The sequence below is a fragment of the Mustela erminea genome, chromosome 5 (assembly GCF_009829155.1).
Source record: "Mustela erminea isolate mMusErm1 chromosome 5, mMusErm1.Pri, whole genome shotgun sequence".
Taxonomy (NCBI): Eukaryota; Metazoa; Chordata; class Mammalia; order Carnivora; family Mustelidae; genus Mustela; species Mustela erminea.
Window position 1 is genome coordinate 35,029,875 of NC_045618.1, and position 21,580 is coordinate 35,051,454.

General features: G+C 35.9%; 1 protein-coding gene across 6 annotated transcripts in view; it reads left to right on the top strand.

The window, feature by feature from the left end:
* The window catches only part of LRRC49 (leucine rich repeat containing 49), a 163,296-nt gene that overhangs the window by 139,955 nt on the left and 1,761 nt on the right, over nt 1–21,580 (top strand). For all 6 annotated transcript variants that reach the window (XM_032342599.1, XM_032342601.1, XM_032342602.1 and 3 more), the window contains 3 exons: nt 807–992; nt 3,837–3,946; nt 13,587–13,740. In XM_032342599.1, the coding sequence (XP_032198490.1) occupies nt 807–992; nt 3,837–3,946; nt 13,587–13,740 (450 nt within the window). The remainder of the gene's footprint in view (nt 1–806; nt 993–3,836; nt 3,947–13,586; nt 13,741–21,580) is intronic.

The following is a 21,580-nucleotide window of genomic DNA, read 5'->3' on the forward strand; positions in this document are numbered from 1 at the left end:
AATTGAATTTTTAAAAAAATAAAGTTGAGAAATTAGCTTTTTTGAGTTTTTCCAATTAGCTGTTTTTGGTACTAATACATTACTTATTAGTACGTTATTTGCAGACTGTGAGTTCTCCCTTGAGTTTTTATTATTGTTGTGTTTTTCTCTGTTAGCCAAGTGATTTCCTTCACCTGCCCTCTTTTAGTTATTTTTCTTTTGCCACCTTATCCTCACTAAAGAGGACAGATGGAAATGGAGACAATATGTTCAGAAAAGAGCATCCAGTTACAAAAGAACACTTACAGTAGCATTTCAGTTTTAGTGATTTTCTTGTCCCATGGCCAGTTTAACTAGCCTGAATAGTAATTGGCAAGATACAGGTAATAACAACTAATCAGTTCTTCTCAGAACCATCGTGAGTCCTGTATTCATAAAGTTCAAAGTTTTGTTTCTAATCTTTCCTTTGTAGATTCAATTTCAGTATAAATCATGTAAAATCATCGTAATGCCTGAAAGTCTGAATTATTGTATATTTATTTAATTTTGAGGAGCTTAGTTTGCTAGTAAATGGGGGACATCCTTTGCAGATGGGGAATCACTTTGAATTCAATACTGGGTGGATTAATGGATTTCATCAGTGATGTATCAGATGGACTAAAATTAAGTAAATTTGGTAGATGCAGTTGGTTTAATATAATTGAAAACATACTAGTTAAACCTAAAGTTTACAGACTTCTTGAGGAATGGTCACTGAAGCTTTAATGTTAATATTTTAAGATGGTTAAATTCAATGTTCAGCTCTTTCTTGTGTTTTATTGTTGCAGCACCTTAAATTCAAGGAAACAAATCTTGTCATGCTGCAGCAGTTTAATGCCCTAGCTCAACTGCGCCGTGTCGACCAGTTGACAATTGATCCGCAAGGAAATCCAGTTGTCAATTTCACACTCTGGAAATACTACGTACTGTTTAGGCTGAGCCATTTTAGTATGCAGAAAATAAATGGAACAGAGGTAAGCCAAATATAAGCTAGCTGTAGAATCAAAATATTCCTTTTTAGGAGAAGTAGCCATAATAATGGTCAGGAAATTCAGTAATCATGAAAGAACTTTTGAGAGATATTATGGATTTTCCCCAAATCTTGACATTTACAATGTTAAAAAGCTAAAGATCAATCAAAAAACTTCTAAAGCACTAAACAGACTTTAAAAATAACAGCCAAATCATGGTGAATAGCAAATGCTTTTACTGTTCCTTGTAAACATTCAGAAAAGTAAAATATTGGTAGGATGACAGTTCAGGGAAAATAAAAAAAGAACACCTATGTAGGTAGTATGATCTTAGTATTCTTCAAAGTGTTTTGCAAACTGCCAGACACATGAGAAGGATGGGGAAGTAGTATGCAAAGGTCAGCTGATAAAGTCATGGTAGAGGGAGGAATAAAGTGAGAAAAGAAAAAAAAAGAATGTATGCAGGGAAAGAAGAATAATTTTAAAAGAAAAGATGAGAAGGAGAAATAAGGAAGAAAGGCAAAAGAAGAGAAAGTAAAAATTAGGGGAAAAAAGGAAGTAAAACAAGCGTATGGAAGTGTCTGCACTATTTTGTTAATAGCTTGTAACAGCGGCCTCTGGATTACCTGCTCTGTATAACTCAGGGCTGGAATATTATTAGTGAGAGGTTAATTTTCAGATTGATTTTGCTAAGCTTGTCTCAGGAATAATTTTCCTGCTATCCAAGACCATGTTCTCTAAATACTATTTTGGAAGAAAGGAGAGAAACTACCTCTTCCTCTCCTATGGAACTCCTGCACTGAATTTAAATAATCCTCCAAAGAAAGAAGTTCTCTAATATGACTGTTAATATTATTACAATTATCTCTTAAAGTCAGAAGACCTCCTTATTGTAAAATGAGCTATAATCAAATTTGCCAGCATGATGATAATAGCAACTGTATTTCCCTGTAGCTGATGCTCTATAAGTACCTCTGGCCTAGCATTCTAAAAATCTAGTAGAATGTTAAGAGACTGGAGATCTCCGAGTCAGTGTACAAGTGAAATTAGCATCAACCATGGTAGGCTCATGAGTAAAATGTGGGACAAATCTGGAACCTTCAGACTACTAATTTCTCCAGCTAGTTCCCAAGAGATTTTGTTTCAGTCTTGTGTACTCTTGTGTATCCTCTTGGTACTTCCCAGAGAGGTTGTGAGTCATTGATCAGACCTAATAATTAGTCCCAAAGTTTTCCAAAGCTACCTTGGTCTGGAAGTAGAATAGTGATTTTGACTATGGGTGAGTGTTTCCTTCATTAATGGCCAAACTGTTGACCCCATTAACCTCAGTAGTATATTTACCCAGACATGGATCACTACTAGAGATGTACTAAGTATGATAGAACCTTGAAATAGGAGGAATGGTGCAGTATAATTACATAAATAAAGAAGAATTATAAAGAACCAATATAACTTCTTCTAATTTAAAATATCAATATATCAAATATCAAATATCAATATAACTTCTTCTGATTTAAAATTTCCTAAAATGTCAATGCCCAGGATATTTGACCCTTTATTAACAGTCTAAAATAAAGCTGCTTATCTCAACCTTGACAATATGTAGTAATATTATCCTATATATCTACATCTCTTCGTATATGAGAGAGAATAATATTGCTTGCGGAAGAACTAAATTTGAATTGTGTGCATCAAGAAGAAAAGATAGAGTAGTGGCCTGCACTGGCCACTAGGTGACTATGTTAGACCAAGTAACTTCATTGTCAGCGGAAGGAAAGATCTGAGCAACAGCAGCCTCCTTAACTCTGAAGGTCTTGGGCAAAGTGTGAGACTGCACTGAGTCATGTGTGTAAGATGCTTGGGAATTGTGGGTTTATTTTTTGGAGCAGGCCTGTGAAATGTATTACAGCTAGTATTAGTGAATGTTTTTAAGTTCCAACATTTGACTATACCAGGGTTTCTCCACCTCAGCTCTGTTGACATTTGGGGCCAGGTAGTCCTTTGTTGTGGGGGCTGTCCTGTGCAATGAGGATGTTTAGCAGCACCCCTGGCTTCAACCCTCTAGTCTCTAGTAGCTCCCCTCTGCCAGCTGTCATAACCAAAAATGTCTCCAGACATCGTCAAATGTTCCCTAGGGGCCAAAATTGCCCCTGTTTGGGAACTATTGATTATGTAGACAAATGAATAGTATTTAAAATGCAAGGACAAGCAACCACATCTTATATTAAAGAAAATAGCCCCAGATATTAATCTAGGCCCCACTTTTAGCTTTTAATACCTTCTTGATTAACATGGGGATAAGCCCTTAAAAAGAATACCTCTGACCGTTGTTCCTTGTGGAGAGCAAGGTAGACATAATTTTAGAATGAACAGGAGTATCCTTGCTTATCTCATATTCCATCTCTCAGAAAGGGACATGTTATTCTTACAGAAGCAAGGTATGAACAAGATCTTGGCTTACCTTTGACACATTATTACAGTGAATCTATTCCATTGACACTTGAGAATTTTCCCCCTAAATCATTCTACTCCAAGAAGCTGTAGGATTTCTGAAAAAAATTCATTAAGAATTTAAGTTGCCTCAAGTATAATTCTCAGGGAACATTGCTTTGAGTCAGAGTGAACTCGTCACCTCGGTCATCCTCCATCACTACAAGCCACATTTGTACATCTTCATTTCAATTAAGTTCGGGAAGAAAGAAATATCAATGAGAACTCTCTCTTGCAGCCCAGGAGAAGGTACTTCCCCGGGCTACAAGAAAATACTTAGAAATTCTTTGGAATTGTGTGAATTGTATCAAGCTAGAGGCAGTGTCATTTTGACCCCTCTCCATTGTATCTCTTCAGGTGACACAGAATGATATGATAATGGCTGAAAGGCTCTTTGGAATCTTAGCACATGTCGCATCTTCTGAGTTACCCCAGTACCGTCTGATTTCAATTCTGGGTGATGTCAGGTAATCTTTAATTTCTATCATTTTTATGAAATTTCTGTTGCACTAGAAAAGAGGGATAAATTCCACATACCTCTTAACTGCCACTTGTGCATCCCACAAACACTGATACTAAATTTGTCTTATGACTTGCCCTCTTCCAAGTGTTGGGGTATAAAAATGAATAAGACAAAATTCTTGCTCTTGTGTGACTTATAAACTAATAATTTAAAGATATATGTAAATATAAAGATATATGTAAGTATAATGTGAATGCTTCAGATTTCAGAGAGGGCTGTAGGAGTGTAGGAGAGACCAACAGCAATTTGGAAGAGTGTAAGGGAAAACTTCACAGAGAAGATAAAATTTTATCTAGCGCTTCAGAAATGAGTTTTTCAGGTACAGGATATAGGGGAAGGAGATCTGCAAAGGTGCAAAAAATTGTAACAAGTTTAGAGTAATTGGAGCATGGGATAATTGTGAATAGTGAACAGAAATGAAGCTAGAAGATTTTGGTCTGATTTTTGAAGAGTTTTGCAATCCATTCGAAACAAAATTGAATACTTGGGCTTTGGATTAGACACAACAGTCATGTGATTAGATGTACATTCTAGGAAGGCTGCCATTTGAGTAGGCCGAGATGGAAGGACTGGAGACCAATGAAGAGGCACTTGCACCCAAATGTTTATAGCAGCAGTGTCCACAATAGCCAAACTATGGAAAGAGCCTAGATGTCCATCAACAGATGAATGGATAAAGAAGATGTAGTATATATATATATTTATATATATATATATATATATATTCTATATATATGATGGAATACTATGCAGTCATTAAAAAAACAAAATCTTGTCATTGCAATAATGTGAATGGAACTAGAGGGTATTAATGCTGAGCGAAATAAGTCAATCAGAGAAAGACAATTATCATATGATCTCCCTGATAAGAGGAATTGAGAAACAAGATGGAGGATCATAGGGGAAGGGAGGGAAAAATGAAACAAGATTTACCCAAAGAAGGAGATAAACCATAAGAGACTCTTAATCTCAGGAAACAAACTGAGGGGTGCTGAAGGGGAGGGGGTGGGAGGGATGACGTGGCTGGATGGTGGATGTTGGGGAGGGTATGTGCTATGGTGAGAGAGGAAAAAAAGAAAGCATGGGATGATAATAGAAGAGCAAAGTTGAAGAAGAAACCAAGATTGTTGAATAACATTTTACACTAATAAATTGGGGTGTGACCAAAAAAAAAAAAAAAAAGAGGCTCATTATAGTCCAGGAGGGAGATTTTGAAGGCATGAACTCTAAGACAGTGAGAGTGGAGAAGAGGATAATTTGAAAAATACTTAGAAGAGTTATACCTGACAGAACACACTGAGAAAATGTGCATGGATAGAAGGACAAAAGTTAAGGATGCTATGTCTTTCGTGATTTAGTTATAGATAAGAGAATTCTCTCTGGTAGAATAAGTAGAAAATGACTGATATACAAGGAATTCATTGTCTGTAAAATCATCGGAAGGGCCAGGGAAGCAGTCTCATGACTCCCAGAATGATACCACAGAACCAGCCCACCAAGGAAACTGCCAACCTCTGCTCAGGGAGCTAGCTGATCAGGAGACTGTCATCCCAGTTGCAGCCTCCAGGGTCATACCACTCTCACTACATGGGGGATCAGGAAGTTCCCCACTCCTGTCCCCAGAACGTGGTTATAGAATTTACAATTACAAATTTGTAATTTGTACCCCCCAAAATGGAAATCTGTGTGCTACTTCTATGGAGGATTTGAATAATAGTTAATGCATTTTATCAAATAAATGTATTTATAATTTTATTGCCAGATTCTTATTCCCAATTTGAAACAAATTCTACTCAAACACCTATGAAATGTCTACAAAAATTGGACATATATTAAACTCAAAGAAAAACTCCATGGTTCCCAAAAAACATACTTAAACAGATCACTTTCTCTAGTCATATCATAAAATTAGAAAGTAATGAGCCCAAATTTTACCCATTTGAAATAGGAAACACAAAGAAACAGGAGAACCAGTTTCTCAGAAAACAAAATACAAGTGCCTTTAAACTTAAAAAAAGATGTTTAACCTCAATCAAAGTCATAGACAAGAAAATGGAGTCAAGAAATTTGTAAAGCTAAAGCAACTTTTAAAGAAATAAAAAAGAATAGTTGACTAGTAAAAGCAAAAATAGACTCTTTATAACAAGTTTCTAAGGAAAATCCAAGAACTCAAGTATTAAACTTTTTTTAATAGCTAATCAGAATATATAACAAGGAAACCAGATACTATATTAGCTTAAAAAATAATTGGCATTTCTTCATTAAAATAATAAATTCTTGAAAATAGTATTAGAAAAGTATCCCATTTATCGAGACAATAAAAATAATAAAATATCAGGAAACCCATCTGATACAATGTAACTATGAAGTAAACAGTGAAATAGGAATTTTAAAAAGGTCTAAAAATGGAAAGATGTACATTGAGTTACATGAATTCTGAGGCTTAAAAAAATGTCAATTTATTTTTTTAAGATTTTATTTATTTATTTGACAGAGAAGACAGTGAGAGAGGTAACAAGAAAGGAGAGTGGGAGAGGGAGAAGCAGGCTTCCCGCCTTGATCCCAGGACCCTGGGATCATGACTTGAGCTGAAGGCAGATACTTAAAAACTGAGCCACCCAACCACCCGCCCCGAAAATGTCAATTTATTTTAATTAAATCATGTAGTTATTGACATTCTAATCAACAATCCCAGTATGGTATCTCAGTAAGCTGAACAAGATAATTTTTGTATCCTAGGAAGGCATTCATCACCTCAAATTTATAAAAATATTCTACTATACTTTTCTAATACTTTCTAAGTTTTGACACATTTAGCTCACAAAAATTTAAAACTTTTGTATGATAAAAGACATCATAAATTCAAAAGACATTCAAAAGACATGAACAGAGAGGGAGAATGTATTTGCAACACATTTAACAGATTTAAGAAGTCCTACAAATTTAGTAAGAAAAAGACAATCAACATGAAAGTAAAAGCAAAGGATATAGAGACTTTACACACACACACACAAAGGCCAAATATTGTAAAAAATGATCCAACTCACTTTAAAAGAGAAGTAAAAATTAAATTAAAACAATAAGATTTCATTTTAGTTAATGGGATTGACTAAAAAATTTAAGAACTAATAATAATAGGGGTTTATTACTATTCAGAGAAATATGTACTCTACACTATTGGTGGAAGACAAGGCAGACTTGTGAAGGAAGTAGTTTAGCAGTATCTGCCATATTTTTGAACCCAGAAGTTCTAGTACTAAGAATATAGCCTATTGAAATGCACATACATGGGCACAAAAAACTTAGGTATAGGCTGTGATCATTTTATTGTTTGTAGTAACCCAACTTCAGAAAGTAATTAAATGCCTAACAATAGGGAAAGTTAAATAAATCATGATACTTCTAAACTATAAATGTAGTATCTATATGATACTGTGTACATTATGGTCATTTTAAAACTATAGAAAAAGAAGAAAAAGGAAAAAAAAGATTAAAGTAGATTTTCTGTTCTGATCTGAAATGATCCAGAGACAGACAGTTTATTAAATAAAATAAAGTGTAAAAGAGCATTTATATTATGACCTGATGTTATTTTTAAAAGCAACAAAATTAATGTTTATGTATAAATACAGAGACATAGAAAGGGAGCTAAAAAGATGAACACATCTGGTAGGATGTGGATGTTAGTAGTGGTGGTTGAGTGGTTAAAGAATGGTTTTCAAGTTTTACTCTATGTATGTTTGTACAGTTTGAAAGTTCTTATTGAGAATGCATTGGATTTCTTTGATAATGGTGAGATAGGTTGTTTTGATAATTCCTTGCAATAAAAACAACTAAAAATTTGGATAAAATTAAAAAAAAAACCTCCATAAAAGTACAGAAGTACTAGGCCAAGATCTATGGAAAGAACATTGAGAAGTAAGGTGAGCATGTAAACTGTGTTTAACCTAGAGGCATTTTAGGGGAACTTAAATTTTGCTTTTGTTAGCTGCAAAGAGGGAAGGCTATAAATCAATGCCCATTACCCCCTCTAAAATATGCATATAAGTTGAGATCTTCCCAAAATTAAGCTAGGATCCCCATGGCTATACCATCAAGATGGTGTCAGAAATAAACCTCCCTTTCTTCTCACCTGGAATTACGAAGGAAAGTTGTCTTGGTATGAGCAAAAAAGGGGCGAAGTTATTTCTAAGAAGTGTAACTGAAAGCCAATCCTCATATAGTTTTGCAGCCTGAATTCATAATATGTAGATAGTTTAAAATAATGTCAAAGTTTAAATGTTACTCTCTCTAGATACCTGGGAAAATCTAATGCACCTCCCCTCTGGAGGAAGTTTATTTTCAACCTATCAGAGAATTTCCGTAAATAATTTTTAAGGACAGTGACCAGGACACAATGGAAAAAAAGTAAAAATAACGGAGCATATAAGGAAATAAGTTACCATGTATAAGAACTAACAGAAAAAACATAGACTATAGAAACAGACCCACAAATACTTTGGGTTTTGGTGTTATTTCTTAAGAATTATAAAACGACTATGCATAGTATATTTCATGATGTAATAGACAAGTTTGAAAATATCTGGCAATAACAAGAAAATTTAAAAAGTGATCCATCAGATTTGGAAGGAAACCCAAGGAAGTTCTGTAAATGAAAAATGAAACGAACACAATCAAAACTTAAGAGACTTAACAGCCAGTTAGACCTAGTTGAAAAGAGAATCTATAATTTAGGAAATAGCCTAGAGGGAATTTTATGGAATGGAGCACAAGGAGAAAGGAACATATGGGAAAGCAGTTAAGAAATTTGGAGACAGAGTGAGTTGAAAGGTTTAAAATCTGCTTGATTGGAATTTCAAAAAGATAAAATAAAGAAGGTGGAGTAAGTGTAATATTTAAAGATAATGGCAAATAGTTTTTTCGAACTGGTGAAATGCAGTAATCTATACATTAGACAAGCTCAACCAATTACAAATTATTCATTTAAAAGAAATCTACCCCAAGTCACTTCACAATGAAATAACAGAGCACCAACTATAAAAGTGAAAAATTCTAAAACAACCAGGAAAAAAGCAATTATCTTTAAAGGAGTGCATATCAGCCCATTGACTTCACAACAGCAGCAGTGGAAGTCAGAAGACAGGATAATAAATGATATGTTCAGCGTTCTGAAGGAAGTTATTGCCAACAACCTAGAATTCTATACACAGTAAAAATGTCTTTTAAGAATGAAGATAAAATAGGGCGCCTGGGTGGCTCAGTGGGTTAAGCCGCTGCCTTCGGCTCAGGTCATGATCTCAGGGTCCTGGGATCGAGTCCCGTGTCGGGCTCTCTGCTCAGCAGGGAGCCTGCTTCCTTCTCTCTCTCTGCCTGCCTCTCCATCTACTTGTGATTTCTCTCTGTCAAAAAAAAAAAAAAAAGAATGAAGATAAAATAAGGGTGCCTGGGTGGCTCAGATGGCTTAGGTCACGATCCCAGGGTCCTGGGATTGAGGCTGGAGTCGTGTTCCCTGCTCTGCAGGAAGATTGCTCCTCCCTCTCCTTCTACTGCTCCCCCTGCTTGTGCTCTCTCACCCTCTTTGTCAAATAAATAAATAAAATCTTAGAAAAAAAAAGAATGAAGATAAAATAGACACTTTAAAACAAAATAATAACAAAAGCTAAGAGTTTCCCACCAGTATTCCTGCACTAAAAGAAATTATAATACCTGTAATTAAGCAGTAGGAAAGTGACCCCAAAAAGATGGTCTAAGTTGCAAGAAGACCTAAATAAAGAGCAAGAAGGGGCGCCTGTGTGGCTCAGTCCTTAAGTGTCTGTGCCTTCAGCTCAGGTTGTGATTCCAGGATCCTGGGATCGAGCCCTGCATCCGGCTCCCTGCTCGGTGGAAAGCCTGCTTCTCCCTCTCCCACTCTCCCTTCTTGTGTTCCCTCTCTTGCTGTTTTCTCTGTCAAATAAATAAAATCTTTTTTTAAAAAAAGCAAGAAAAATATCAAATTTGTGGGATAAAGCTAAATGAACATTGACTGTATAAAGCAACAATAATTATGTGTTGGAGTTTTAAAATATATAGAATTAACATACACTATAACAGTGTAGTGTAGGAGGTAGATAAAGATATGGTATTCTAGATCCTTGTATTATCTAGGAAGGAGCTATAGTAATTAACCTGAGATGTTAGTAAGTTAAGAGTGCATGTTCTCATTTCTATGGTAACCAAAGAATAAAGAGTGTACAGCTTCTAAACGAATAAGGAGGAGGAGGGGAGAAATGGAAAAGAAGAGAAAGAGAAACGAAACATAGAGCGTGTGGGTCAAATTGAAAGAAAAAAAATGTCAGATTTAACCTAAATATGACTATATCAGCAATTCCAATTGTACCAAGTCAGTGGCTTAGAATAAGAGTCATTTTCTCCCCTGAGTCTGCAGGTCTGCTGGTTGGCTGTACCTTCACCTGGGGTTCTCATGCATCTGCAGCCACCTGTGGGTTGGGTAGGCAGCTATGCTGATCTAGCCAGGGCTCTCACTTATTTGGGGGTTGGCCAGCTATAAACTGCTCGCAGGCAGCCTTAGGGCAAGTTGTCTTTGCTCCACATGGTCTCTCCTGCTCCAGAAATCTGCCAGGGCTTGTTTTCATGGGAGAGGCAGGGTTTAAAGAGAGAAAAACATGCAAGGACTCCTGAGGCCTGGCCTGAGAACTGATACTGTCATGGAGGTAGTCAGCTCAGCTGCAGAATCACATTGTAAAGGGCATGAATTCAAGGGAGCTCATAATTATGACCATCAGTGTTATCAGTGATAAAGTGCAAATGTACTAATTGTTCTGGTTAAAAGCCAAAGATTGTCAGATTGAGTAAAAAAATGAAGTTCATTTATATGTTGTTTACAAGGGACACATCGGAACATAAGGTTACATAAAGTTTAAAAGTTAAAAAGTGAAAAAAGATAACAACATCAATACTAACCAAAATAAAAACAGAATACCATTGAGGACTAAAAGACTGAGGTTGGAAGCAATACTAGAAATAAAGAGGATCATTTCAAAATAATAATAAATTCAGTTCATCAGGAATGTTCAGATAAATTTGCTGATTTAATTTATATGCACCTATTAGCATAGCCTTAAAAACCTGTAAACCAAAAATTGACATTACTACAACTCCCCAATTACAGTGGGAAGTTTTGCTGTATTTTTGAGTAATTTAAAAAGGCTATAAAATACTTGAACAACATGATTAACATATTTGATTTAATGGACATTCGGAGAACATTGCCCCCAATAACTGTAGAACACATGTTCTTTACAAGCATGCATGGAAATTTATAAAAATTGACCAAATGCTATCCATAAGGCAATTGTCAACAGATTCCAAAGGATTTACATAGCCCATGTTTTCTGTTCAAAATTCAATTAGCTTTAACTCAATTATTCAGTGTTAATCAGGAAATCTGCATGTATCTGGAAATCAGAATACATATTTCTAAATAACCTACAGGTTAAAAGACAGTTTCATAATGGAAATTACCTTGAACTGAAATATAACAAAAATACCACATTTCAAAACTTGTGGAATCAAGTTACATGATGCTAAATGAAAACATTTTAGCCTTTGAAATGCATCAGTTAGGGAAGAATAAAGGCTGAAAATGAACGGAGCTAAACATTTATCTAAAGAAGTTAGGAGTCAGTGCCTGGCTAGCTCATTCGGTAGAGCATGAGACTCTTAAAGAAGTTAGGAAAAGAAAATAAAGAAGTTAGAAAGAAAACAAACAAACAAACAAAATAATCCTGAACGAAGCTACAAGAATTAATGACATTAAAAACAGAATAATGGGGGGCGCCTAGGTGGCTCAGTCTTTTGGGTGTCTGACTCTTGGTTTTGGCTCTGGTCATGGGCTCAGGTTCCTGAGATTGAGCCTCACGTTGGACTCCACTCAGCGGGGAGTCTGCTTAAGGATTCTCTCCCCCTCCCCCACCTCTTTCCCCACTTGCAAGCACACTCTCTCTCTCAAATAAATAAATCTTAAGAAAAAATAAAAATAAAATTAATGAAAAATTGATTATTTGAAAAGACATGTAAGTGGTAGAAAAACTACATATGCATTGCTTTGATAATTAAAAAGTCAATAAAGAGGGGCGCCTGGGTGGCTCAGTGGGTTAAGCCGCTGCCTTCGGCTCAGGTCATGATCTCAGGGTCCTGGGATCAAGTCCCACATCCGGCTCTCTGCTCAGCGGGGAGCCTGCTTCCTCCTCTCTCTCTGCCTGCCTCTCTGCCTGCCTTTCTGCCTACTTGTGATCTCTCTCTGTCAAATAAATAAATAAAATCTTTAAAAAAAAAAAAAGTCAATAAAGAAAATACAGGTAAAGATCTGTACATTACTCACTTTCTTCTTTATAAAAGTGAGAAAATGATACAACTAAATATCCAAAACAAGAGCCTGATTAAGTAAACTGATTTAACATCACAGCTGAATTTTATTCATGCATTAACTTTTAAAGACATAGAAAAATACTTATTACATATAGCATTATAATTATTACATATTTATTACATGTTTGCTAAACATGCTAAAATTATTACAACTTATTACATATACCACAAGAGAAATAAGTGTACAAAATTGGATGGTTAGTATGATCTTAACTTTTTACAAAAATTCATAGAAAAAGCCTATAAAAACATGTTGAATGTGAATAATGTTATAGATTTATATAGATTTATGAGCTATAGATTTATGGGTGATTTTCATCTCTTTATACTTTTCAAAATGTGTACTTCTTAAAATTTCTAAAAATGCTGTTTTATACTTTTAAATTAGAAAGTGAAAAAATTTTAAAAGAGCCATTCCTCTTCTCTTCCCAGTCTTTAGTTCAGTTTACAGTAAAGTAGTAATTCCCCTTCACTTAGAGACACCCTAAGTCTGGTGGAAACCAGAAATCAACTTTCATGGGAGATGAGTTGCAGTGCTCTGTCTAGGCTTATGGGTATGCCAGTGATGCTCCGAGAACTGTTTATGTTCTTCATAATCAAATGAAGTTTCCAGTTTCATTATTTACCTCCTACTAGGATCTTGCCCCAATATGCTAATACTTGGAGGTTTTTGTGTTTTGCTTATTTTGGTTTTGCTAAAGTTAAACCAGTATCCCATTACATTTTCTATCTGTGAGTAATACTACTGAGCTGCACATTGGAATTACGGACTATTTGTGTGATTTATAAGAGGTAGTATATGCTTTATGAAAGATAATGACTTAGAAAGTTTGGCGTACTACATCTTTAACTGGGTTGTTTTGTGCTCTGTGATTATTTAAATTTTATATTGATTTCTTTAAGGTAGAATTTCTTTACTTTAGAAATGGTTGAGATGTTTATGTTGATGCTTGGTAGTTATGAAACAAAAGAATTTGGGTTGTCTAGCTTATTTAGTAGAAAGATTGGGGTATTGAACTGAGTTCAAATGAGTAACTCAAACTCATGAAGCAGACATTCCAAAGCGCATATGTTTCCCTTGAAAGTCAACAAAAAATAGACATATTTTAATAAATCTCATTAGTAACTCTCTACATCCCTTGACTGTCTTTCTACAGAAAGAAGCAATTCCGGTATCTGCTAGAAACCAAAGGAAAAAAACCTGGTCTCGTCAATGAAGAAAACAGTGATAGCAAAAGACTTGTAGGAGAAAACACAAACCGAGCTACGCTAAATTATACCACAAGAGACTTTTATAACGAAAGGCTAGAGGTAAAACCACTATCAGTCTTTGGCATCTGGTGCCTGGATGTCTCCCACCTGGCATGGGACTTGGCAGTGGTACATTTCTCCCTTTACTCAGTGAAGATAACTTGTTTGTGTCCTGGAAAGTTAGCCAGCCTTATGTTAGGTACAGCTGAAGACAGTAAGCACCATGGCGTTAGGAAGAAGTAGAGTCCATAGTTCCAATATCTTTATTTCAGCAGGGAAAAAAAAAATGTTTCAAAGAAATCTGTACCAGAAATTTAGACCAAAGTGGACCAAGGGTTCTGATCTGCCTGAATTAAGGCAAGAGATGCAGTCTTGCTGTGAGTACTTAACTGGCCCATGTCAGGTTGTGTCCTTGATGTTCTCAGTCACTGCTTTCATTCTCCTACTGCATTACCTTCTGCGTCCTTAATCATGGGGTATCATTTTAACCTGTTCTGTTTCCACTGTAGCTGCTTAGCCAGAAAAGCTGGAACTAATTCTTTACTTCTTTGTTCAGAGGTTTATTGGAGAGATACAGTGTTAGGGTGCCGCAGGAGCTACAGGAAGAAAAACATGTAGTGCCTTCCTTGATGGAACTCATAAGAAAGCTGAAGAAATAAATCCTTTAAATAACAATAGAATGTGAAGGTTCTGCAAGAGATTTTGAGGGGACTGAAGGGCAAAAGAGCAAGACAAAGACAGCAGGAAGCGCTCACGGACTGAGCATCCTTAACTGATGTGCAAGGCACCGTGAGTTATATATATAAATAAATATATATATTTATATAACTCACACAGGTTTTATATATGTATTTTATATATATGTATATGTGTGTGTGTGTGTGTGTGTGTGTATACATATATATATATGGCAGTGAAATGGCCGGGCAAGTGGTTTTCAGATGTTTTTAAACAGCCATGGGACTCTTTATTCAAACCACATTGTAGCTGAAACCCAGTATGTCAAAACAAAGCAAAAACAGCAGAGCAGCTGTTGTTGTTGAGGGGAAGGAGGGCTTCAGAGCTTCATTTGAGGATTGTCTAGTCTTTTCCTTTCTCCTCATCTCACCCTCAATCCTGAAGCATCTCTTTGGAACCAGAGAGGCTCTAAGGATTACAGCTTGAAAAAAACCTTGAAAACACAATGCAATTGATGTTTAATGGCATCCTAAAGGATGTTCCGATTCTGCTTTAAATTATTCGACTACAAAAAGTACTGCTTCATGAGGGAGCTTTTATCACTGAACAATTCCGTTGGTGAAAAAAATTCTTACCCATGTGAAGCTGAAATCTGCTTCCTAATAACTTCTATTTCATGACCTAGTACCACCTTATGTAGAAAAGAGAATTTGTCTCTTTCTCAAGAAAACTCTTCAAATACTTGAAGTCAATACCTTGAAATCCTCCCCGACCCTAACATTCATGCTTTTGCTCAAAAATCATGTGTTAAGCACCTGTCGCACAGATTACTTGGGCTATAAGAAGTCACTGTCCTTATCCTCACGGATCTCACATCCTAATGAAGGAGACAGACTTATACAGGGATGGTTATAAACCAGTATATAAAGAGAGTATGGGAGGAGTATCTTATCCAGGTCAAGGAGGCTTTCCAGAGAAGAGCTTCCTGACACCAGTCTTAAATGATAAAGTGTAGCTAGATAAAAGGAAAAAGAGAAATAACACAGTATGAAGAAAAGGCATAGAAGCACAAAAAGAAACGGAGAGAGCCAGGAGCTATGAGCAATTCACTCTTCAGAAGCACAGAGATTGGGGTGGATGGTGTTAAAAGAAGGGACGAGAAAGGTAGTAAGTGCTATATGAGAGGATTGAATTTAATCTTTGGCTAATACGGACTTCCTGATGTGGCCAAAGGAGGAAAATGAAAGCCAAACTGACAGGATTGTGAGTCTTTGTCTTCTTGAACCAACTCAGTTCCATGAGTCAAAAATTAATACTAATTTATTTTATAAATTAATATGTATAAATTTTATTATAAATTAAAAATTATATTATATTATTTATTATTTATATTATAGATTATAAATATTATAAATATAACTATTGTTTATATAAAATTAAAATTAAATTTATTATAAAATAAATTTTATTAATACTAAAGACATTTAGAAAAATATCAAAGAGCTGCATGCAAAACAAGAACAATTTCACAGAGAAATCAACCAAGTCTAAGGAAGAGACAATTCCAGTGATTTTTTTTTAAATTATGCAAGAGTATTGCAAAAGAAGAAAATGTTTCCATTTTTTTTTTAAGGCAGATACCATAATATTAAATCTGAAACCTGCCAGCATTGGCACAGAAAAAGAAAAGCCAGACCAAAAACCTAAGAATATTGATGATGCAAAAATATTTTTAAAAAGGAAAAGTATCAAGGAGACCACAGCAGAACATTAAATGAATAACAAAACATTACAGCCAAGTGTAGTTTATTTTAGGAATGCAAGGAAGATTCCTATCAGGAGATTGGTCTAAGTTGAAAAGTTGTGATTATTTCTTTAGACATTGAAAAAAAGGCATTTCACACAATTCCACATCCATCCTTAATTTTTTTAAATCAGCAAATAGGATAAATAGAAAATGAAGAGCAAATGTCATGCTTGGTGGGGAAACTCTAGAAACATTAGCATCAATGATAGGCAGAATTCTGAGTAAGATGTCCTCCCTGATTCCTACACCCTGGTATCCCTCTCTTAGGTGCCGGTAAAACCTGTAAGTTGCTTCTAACCAATGGAATATGGTAAAGGTAAAGGGATTTTGCAGATACAATTCAGGTCTCTAATCAGTTGACTTTGAGTTAATGGAAAGGGAGATTATCCTGGATAAACCTGACCAGGTCCTCTAAAAGAGGATTCAGGCTACTGCTGGCCTTGAAGAAGTAAGCCACCGTGTGAGAGGGTATATGGCCAAGAACTGCAAGAAGCTTCTAGGAGTTGACAGCAGCCCCCTGCTGATAGCCAGCAAGAAACTGGGGCTTCAGTTCTATGACTGCAAGGAACTGAGTGCTGTTCAAACAAGCACCGGGTCTGGAAGAGGACCCAAGCTTTAAAGAGGAACAGAGCTTGGCTGACACCTTGACTACAGCCTTGTGACATCCTGAGCCAAGCACCCAGCTAAGCTGTGCCTGGACTCCTGGTGCATGGAATCTTGAGATGACATACATGTTGTCTTAGGCCACCGAGTTTGAGGTAATATGCTGCACAGCGGTAGAACCCTAATGCTCGCTGAAGTCAGTCTCAAGACAGGGGTGTCCAGTATTGCCATTATCAGGTATCCATACAGACAACACAAAAAGGCAAGAGGAAGAGATTTGTGGTAACTTGAAAGGAAAGGCGTGAACTTACTACTTGCAGACAATAGTATTGAATCTCCGGAAATCCCAAGATAATTAGTTCAGAAACTATAAAAGCTATAAGAAAATTCAGTAATGGGGCAGAAATCAACAGTTTCCATGTAAGTAAATAACAGAAGAGACCCAGCTCACAGTAGCAACACAAAAAGATAAAACACCTAGTAATAACTAACTAATAAATAGGTATGATTTCTGTGAAGTAAGCTTTAAAACATTAATGAGGCACACCAAAGATTTATACAAATGGGAGAACCTACCATGTTTTGGATAAAAATGATCTAAAGCAAAATGTCAGTTTTCCTTAAGTTAATTAAAAATTTTAATATGATCTCAATGAAAATGAAAATGCCAAAAATTTTACTGAGGGTTTTTTGAGACTAGTTGATCCTATCATACATATGGGGAAATAAGCATAAGAACTCTGAAAGAGAAAAATATTGAGAATACGAGTCTACTAGCTATTACGGTATATTATAAAGTCATATCAGTTAAAACGGGATGACCATAAAGAGATAGTCTAATGAGATAGAATGGAAAAGTGAACTGTACCTGCAAATATAGAAGAGAATTTGTTACTATGATAAAGAATTCTCTCAAGTCACGTGGACTATCCAGTAAATGATTTAGGAATGATTAGGGAACGGGGGAGAGGGGTGGAAAGCTAGATTCAGACATTATATCTTACATCAGCATAAATTCCTAATGGATCAGAGATTTTAAAGTTTATAATAAAAGTATAAAGGTTTTCAAGAAATCTTGGAAAATGTATGTGTGGTGTTGGCATGAAAAAGACCTTCAGGGAGCTAGAATAAGCAAAGACAAAAAAGAAATGAAAAGATGGTTTACAACTAACCTCCCTGAATGATAAAGAACTTTTAGAAATCGGTAAGAAAAGGGGCTGATAACCTAATATAGGCTGTTTCCTATTTGAAAATAAATATAAAGTAACACGCCATTTACCTTAACAATAAATACTGTATAACATAAATAACAATAAAATATGTATAAGCCCTCTATGGAGAAAATTATGAAATTTTATTGAAAAACTTGGAAGAAGAACTAAATAGATTGTTCATATTTAAGGACAGGAACGTTCTACATAGGAAAGATTCTTCCTAAATCCATCCATGAATATAAGGCAGTTCTAATAAAAATTTGGACAGGATTATTGTAGAATGTCACCATCTGATCCAAAAGTTATCTGATAGAGCAAACAACCCAAAATACACTAGAGTAAAAGTGGGGAGAACTTGCCTCACCAGATGCCAAGTATTGTAAAGGTGTAGTAATGAAGGCAGTGTAGGAATAGACAAATAGACCTGAGAACAAAATTGAGAGCCAGAAATATATATATCCCATATATATGGGGATATAGGTAGGCAGTATTGCAGACTCGTACAGATAATTTAATAAACATACTGAGGAAATTGAACAGCAAATCAGAAATACATATTGAACCCTTTACTTCACACCATACAACAAAAATTAACTCCAGATCAAATGAAAACCTAAGGATGAAAAGCAAAACTTCAAAGTTTTCATTGAAAAAGTAGGTGAGAATCTTTATGAATAGATTGAATATTCATATTCAGTGAATAGATTGATTGAATAGACTGTGATTTTCTAACACCTGAAGGGCACAAAGCAGCAGAAAAAATGTCATACATTTGACAATCAAGATCATTGTTTTTTAAATAGGAGTAGTTTCAGTGGAGTCATATAAGCAGTGTTTCAAGGTGGTTTGAGCAGTAAATAAGCGATCAAAAAGTCAGGACAGGGAGTGTTGACTCCTGTTTTGAGAAATGTTGAAGGGAGAAGGAATCTGAAGCCACATGATATTTTGGAAGAACACTTGACCACTAGGAGCTCTGGATCTGAGCCCCTGATTCTACCACTTACTTCCTGAAAGACCTCGCCCTAGTTCCTTAATCACTCTCTTGACTTACAGTCTAGCTTTCCTTCGTTTAGACCAAGCTTCTTACCTCTTGAAAAATATTTCAGTCTGCAGCAGAGAATGTTCAGTCAGTCTCTCTTTTCGGTGCATCCTGAGTGGTTGGGAATTGTAGTGAGCTCCTCACAAATCTGGCTAAGCAGACCCTTCCATTATACATATGACACGTATAATTATATGACAACATGTACAATTCTGTTGCTTGGTGGCTGCTCATCCATGCTCCTGACTCGTTTTTAAAAAGATCTAAGATGGATGTAGAGTCAGAGGGCTGAAAGGGACTAATGATTCCAGTCCTGTTCTTAGACAGATGAGGAGAACTGGAGACTAAGATGAACTACTCAGGATCGCTCGGTGAGTTACTGGCAGAGCTGCCTCTAGAACTCAGATCTCCTGATTACTGACCTTGGGACGCTCTCCAAGTATATCATGCCCTTTCTGAAGTCTTTCTGACCACAAAGGGCTCCCTCTTTCTGAACACTGATTAGATTTGCTGTCTAAACATCTCACAGCCCTTAGTTACTGTTTAATAATTTTTAGTTAGCTTTTCATATGTGTAGGCATCTCTCCAACAAGACTGCAGATCCTTCAAAGACTAGGTTAGAGTTTTCTCTGGGTACGTATTAGTAGATGCTGTGTAATTCTGAGCAAGTCTCTTAACTTCTGCTGACCTTAGTTTCCCATTTAGGAGATGGAGATGGCTTGGACCCCAGTACAAGTACCATTATAGCTAAAATCGTTCCACAACAAATCCTACCTTTGACCTACTTTTTTTTCCCAAACCATCTTCATGACAACAAAGTTTTAGTTCAATGAGATAAATAATATTGTACAGAGTTCATCTCCTCAGGATTGAACTTGTATAATACTTGCTTTATGAACCCCACAGGGATGTTGTGGGATAGGAAAAAAATAAGTATATGAAAGCATTTGAGAATGGAAAAAGCATTATTCAAAGAGCAATAACTCCTTGACGGGTCAGGGCAAGAGAGGTATCTCTAATGTGCTTTTAACAGGATCATTCTGGACAGGCAGAGTGAGTCGTCCTGGCAGATACCTGATGAGTTCAGAGTCTGCTTCATGGAGATGGGAGTAATTGGCTTGGAGGAAAGAAGAAATGATGAAGTAAAACTGCTTTACAACAGTTACTGAATTAAGGGTTATTATGGCAGATGCAATTCTGTAGCAACATGTTCATAAAGAAGTAATGGAAGGAGCTATAGCAAGAAATTTTAAAGCACCAAAAATTGCACTATGCCAATTACAAAAAGTTTAATTTGTATTATGTATAATTTATTTAGCAAAAATACATCCTTTAAAAATTCTTTACATTTTTGTTACTCCTAAATTACTATAAAAATTTTCCAGTCTTACTGCGAGGCTTTTCCTTTTTTTCAAAAACTCAAAATTATGGTGCTCCTGGGTGGCTCAGTCAGGTAAGTGTAAAACTCTTGATTTCAGCTCTGGTCACGATCCTGGGGTTGTGGGATGGAGCCCCACATCGGGCTCATGCTGGAAGTGGTGCCTGCTTAAGATCCTCTCTCCCTCTGCCCCTACCCCTCTCTAAACTAAATAAATAAATAACTCAAAATCGTGTTTTAAGAAACTCAGCAATGCGTAAAAGAGGCATTCACTAAATATGCCGTGCGCCTTCTATATGTGCAAATGCATTGCACGTTGTAAAATATCGCTCGTTTCAGGTATTGATTGATCTCTGGTGATTCACACTTGTCTGTCTCCCTGGTAGTCCCTGTGTAGCCCAGATTTACTGAGTGTTAAAAGGGAACAGCTCAATGCTGTTCTCATCAACAAGCTAACTTAGTGCAGGTGACTAAGTCCCAGACCATATTTCAGAGTTAAAGAAAGATTCATCAGAGAAGTAGCCAGCTGGAACCATTTGTTATTTATCGCCCATCACAATCTGTACATGTTTTTATGAGAGCTCAACTCGTGACCAGTTGTTCTTAGTGCATGAACTAAATCAGGTCAGCCTGTTGACCCCTGAATGGTGAGTGATTATTTAGAGAAATCTTATATGTCAGAAAAAAATTTTCCAAACTAGGCCTTTGTTAGGGAAACTTAGTGACAATCGGGACTCATCTTGAATTTACATTAATTAATCAAGAATCTAAAACATGTTTTGTTGTTTTAAAAAGTGTAAAAATTTGGAAAAGGAAAAGAAATAGAAAAAAAGAGGGGAAAACACTTATGGTCTCACAGTCGAAAGGCAATCTTAGGATACTTCAATATATTGTCTTCCAATAATTTTCTGTATACTTTTCCTAACTTTTTAATGAAAATTTCAAACATACAGCAAAGTTGAAAGAATTTTACAGTAAATGCCCATACACACAATCCTAGATTCTGCTATTAACATTGTACTATAATGTCCTTGCTTTGTCCCCTATCTACACATTGACCCATCCTCTCTCATCAATCCACCTTATATTTTTTAATTCACTTCAAAGCAATTGCAGACATTAGCATGCTTCTTCCTAAGTAATTCAGCATGTGTATCATTAACCAGAGTTCAGTATTCGAT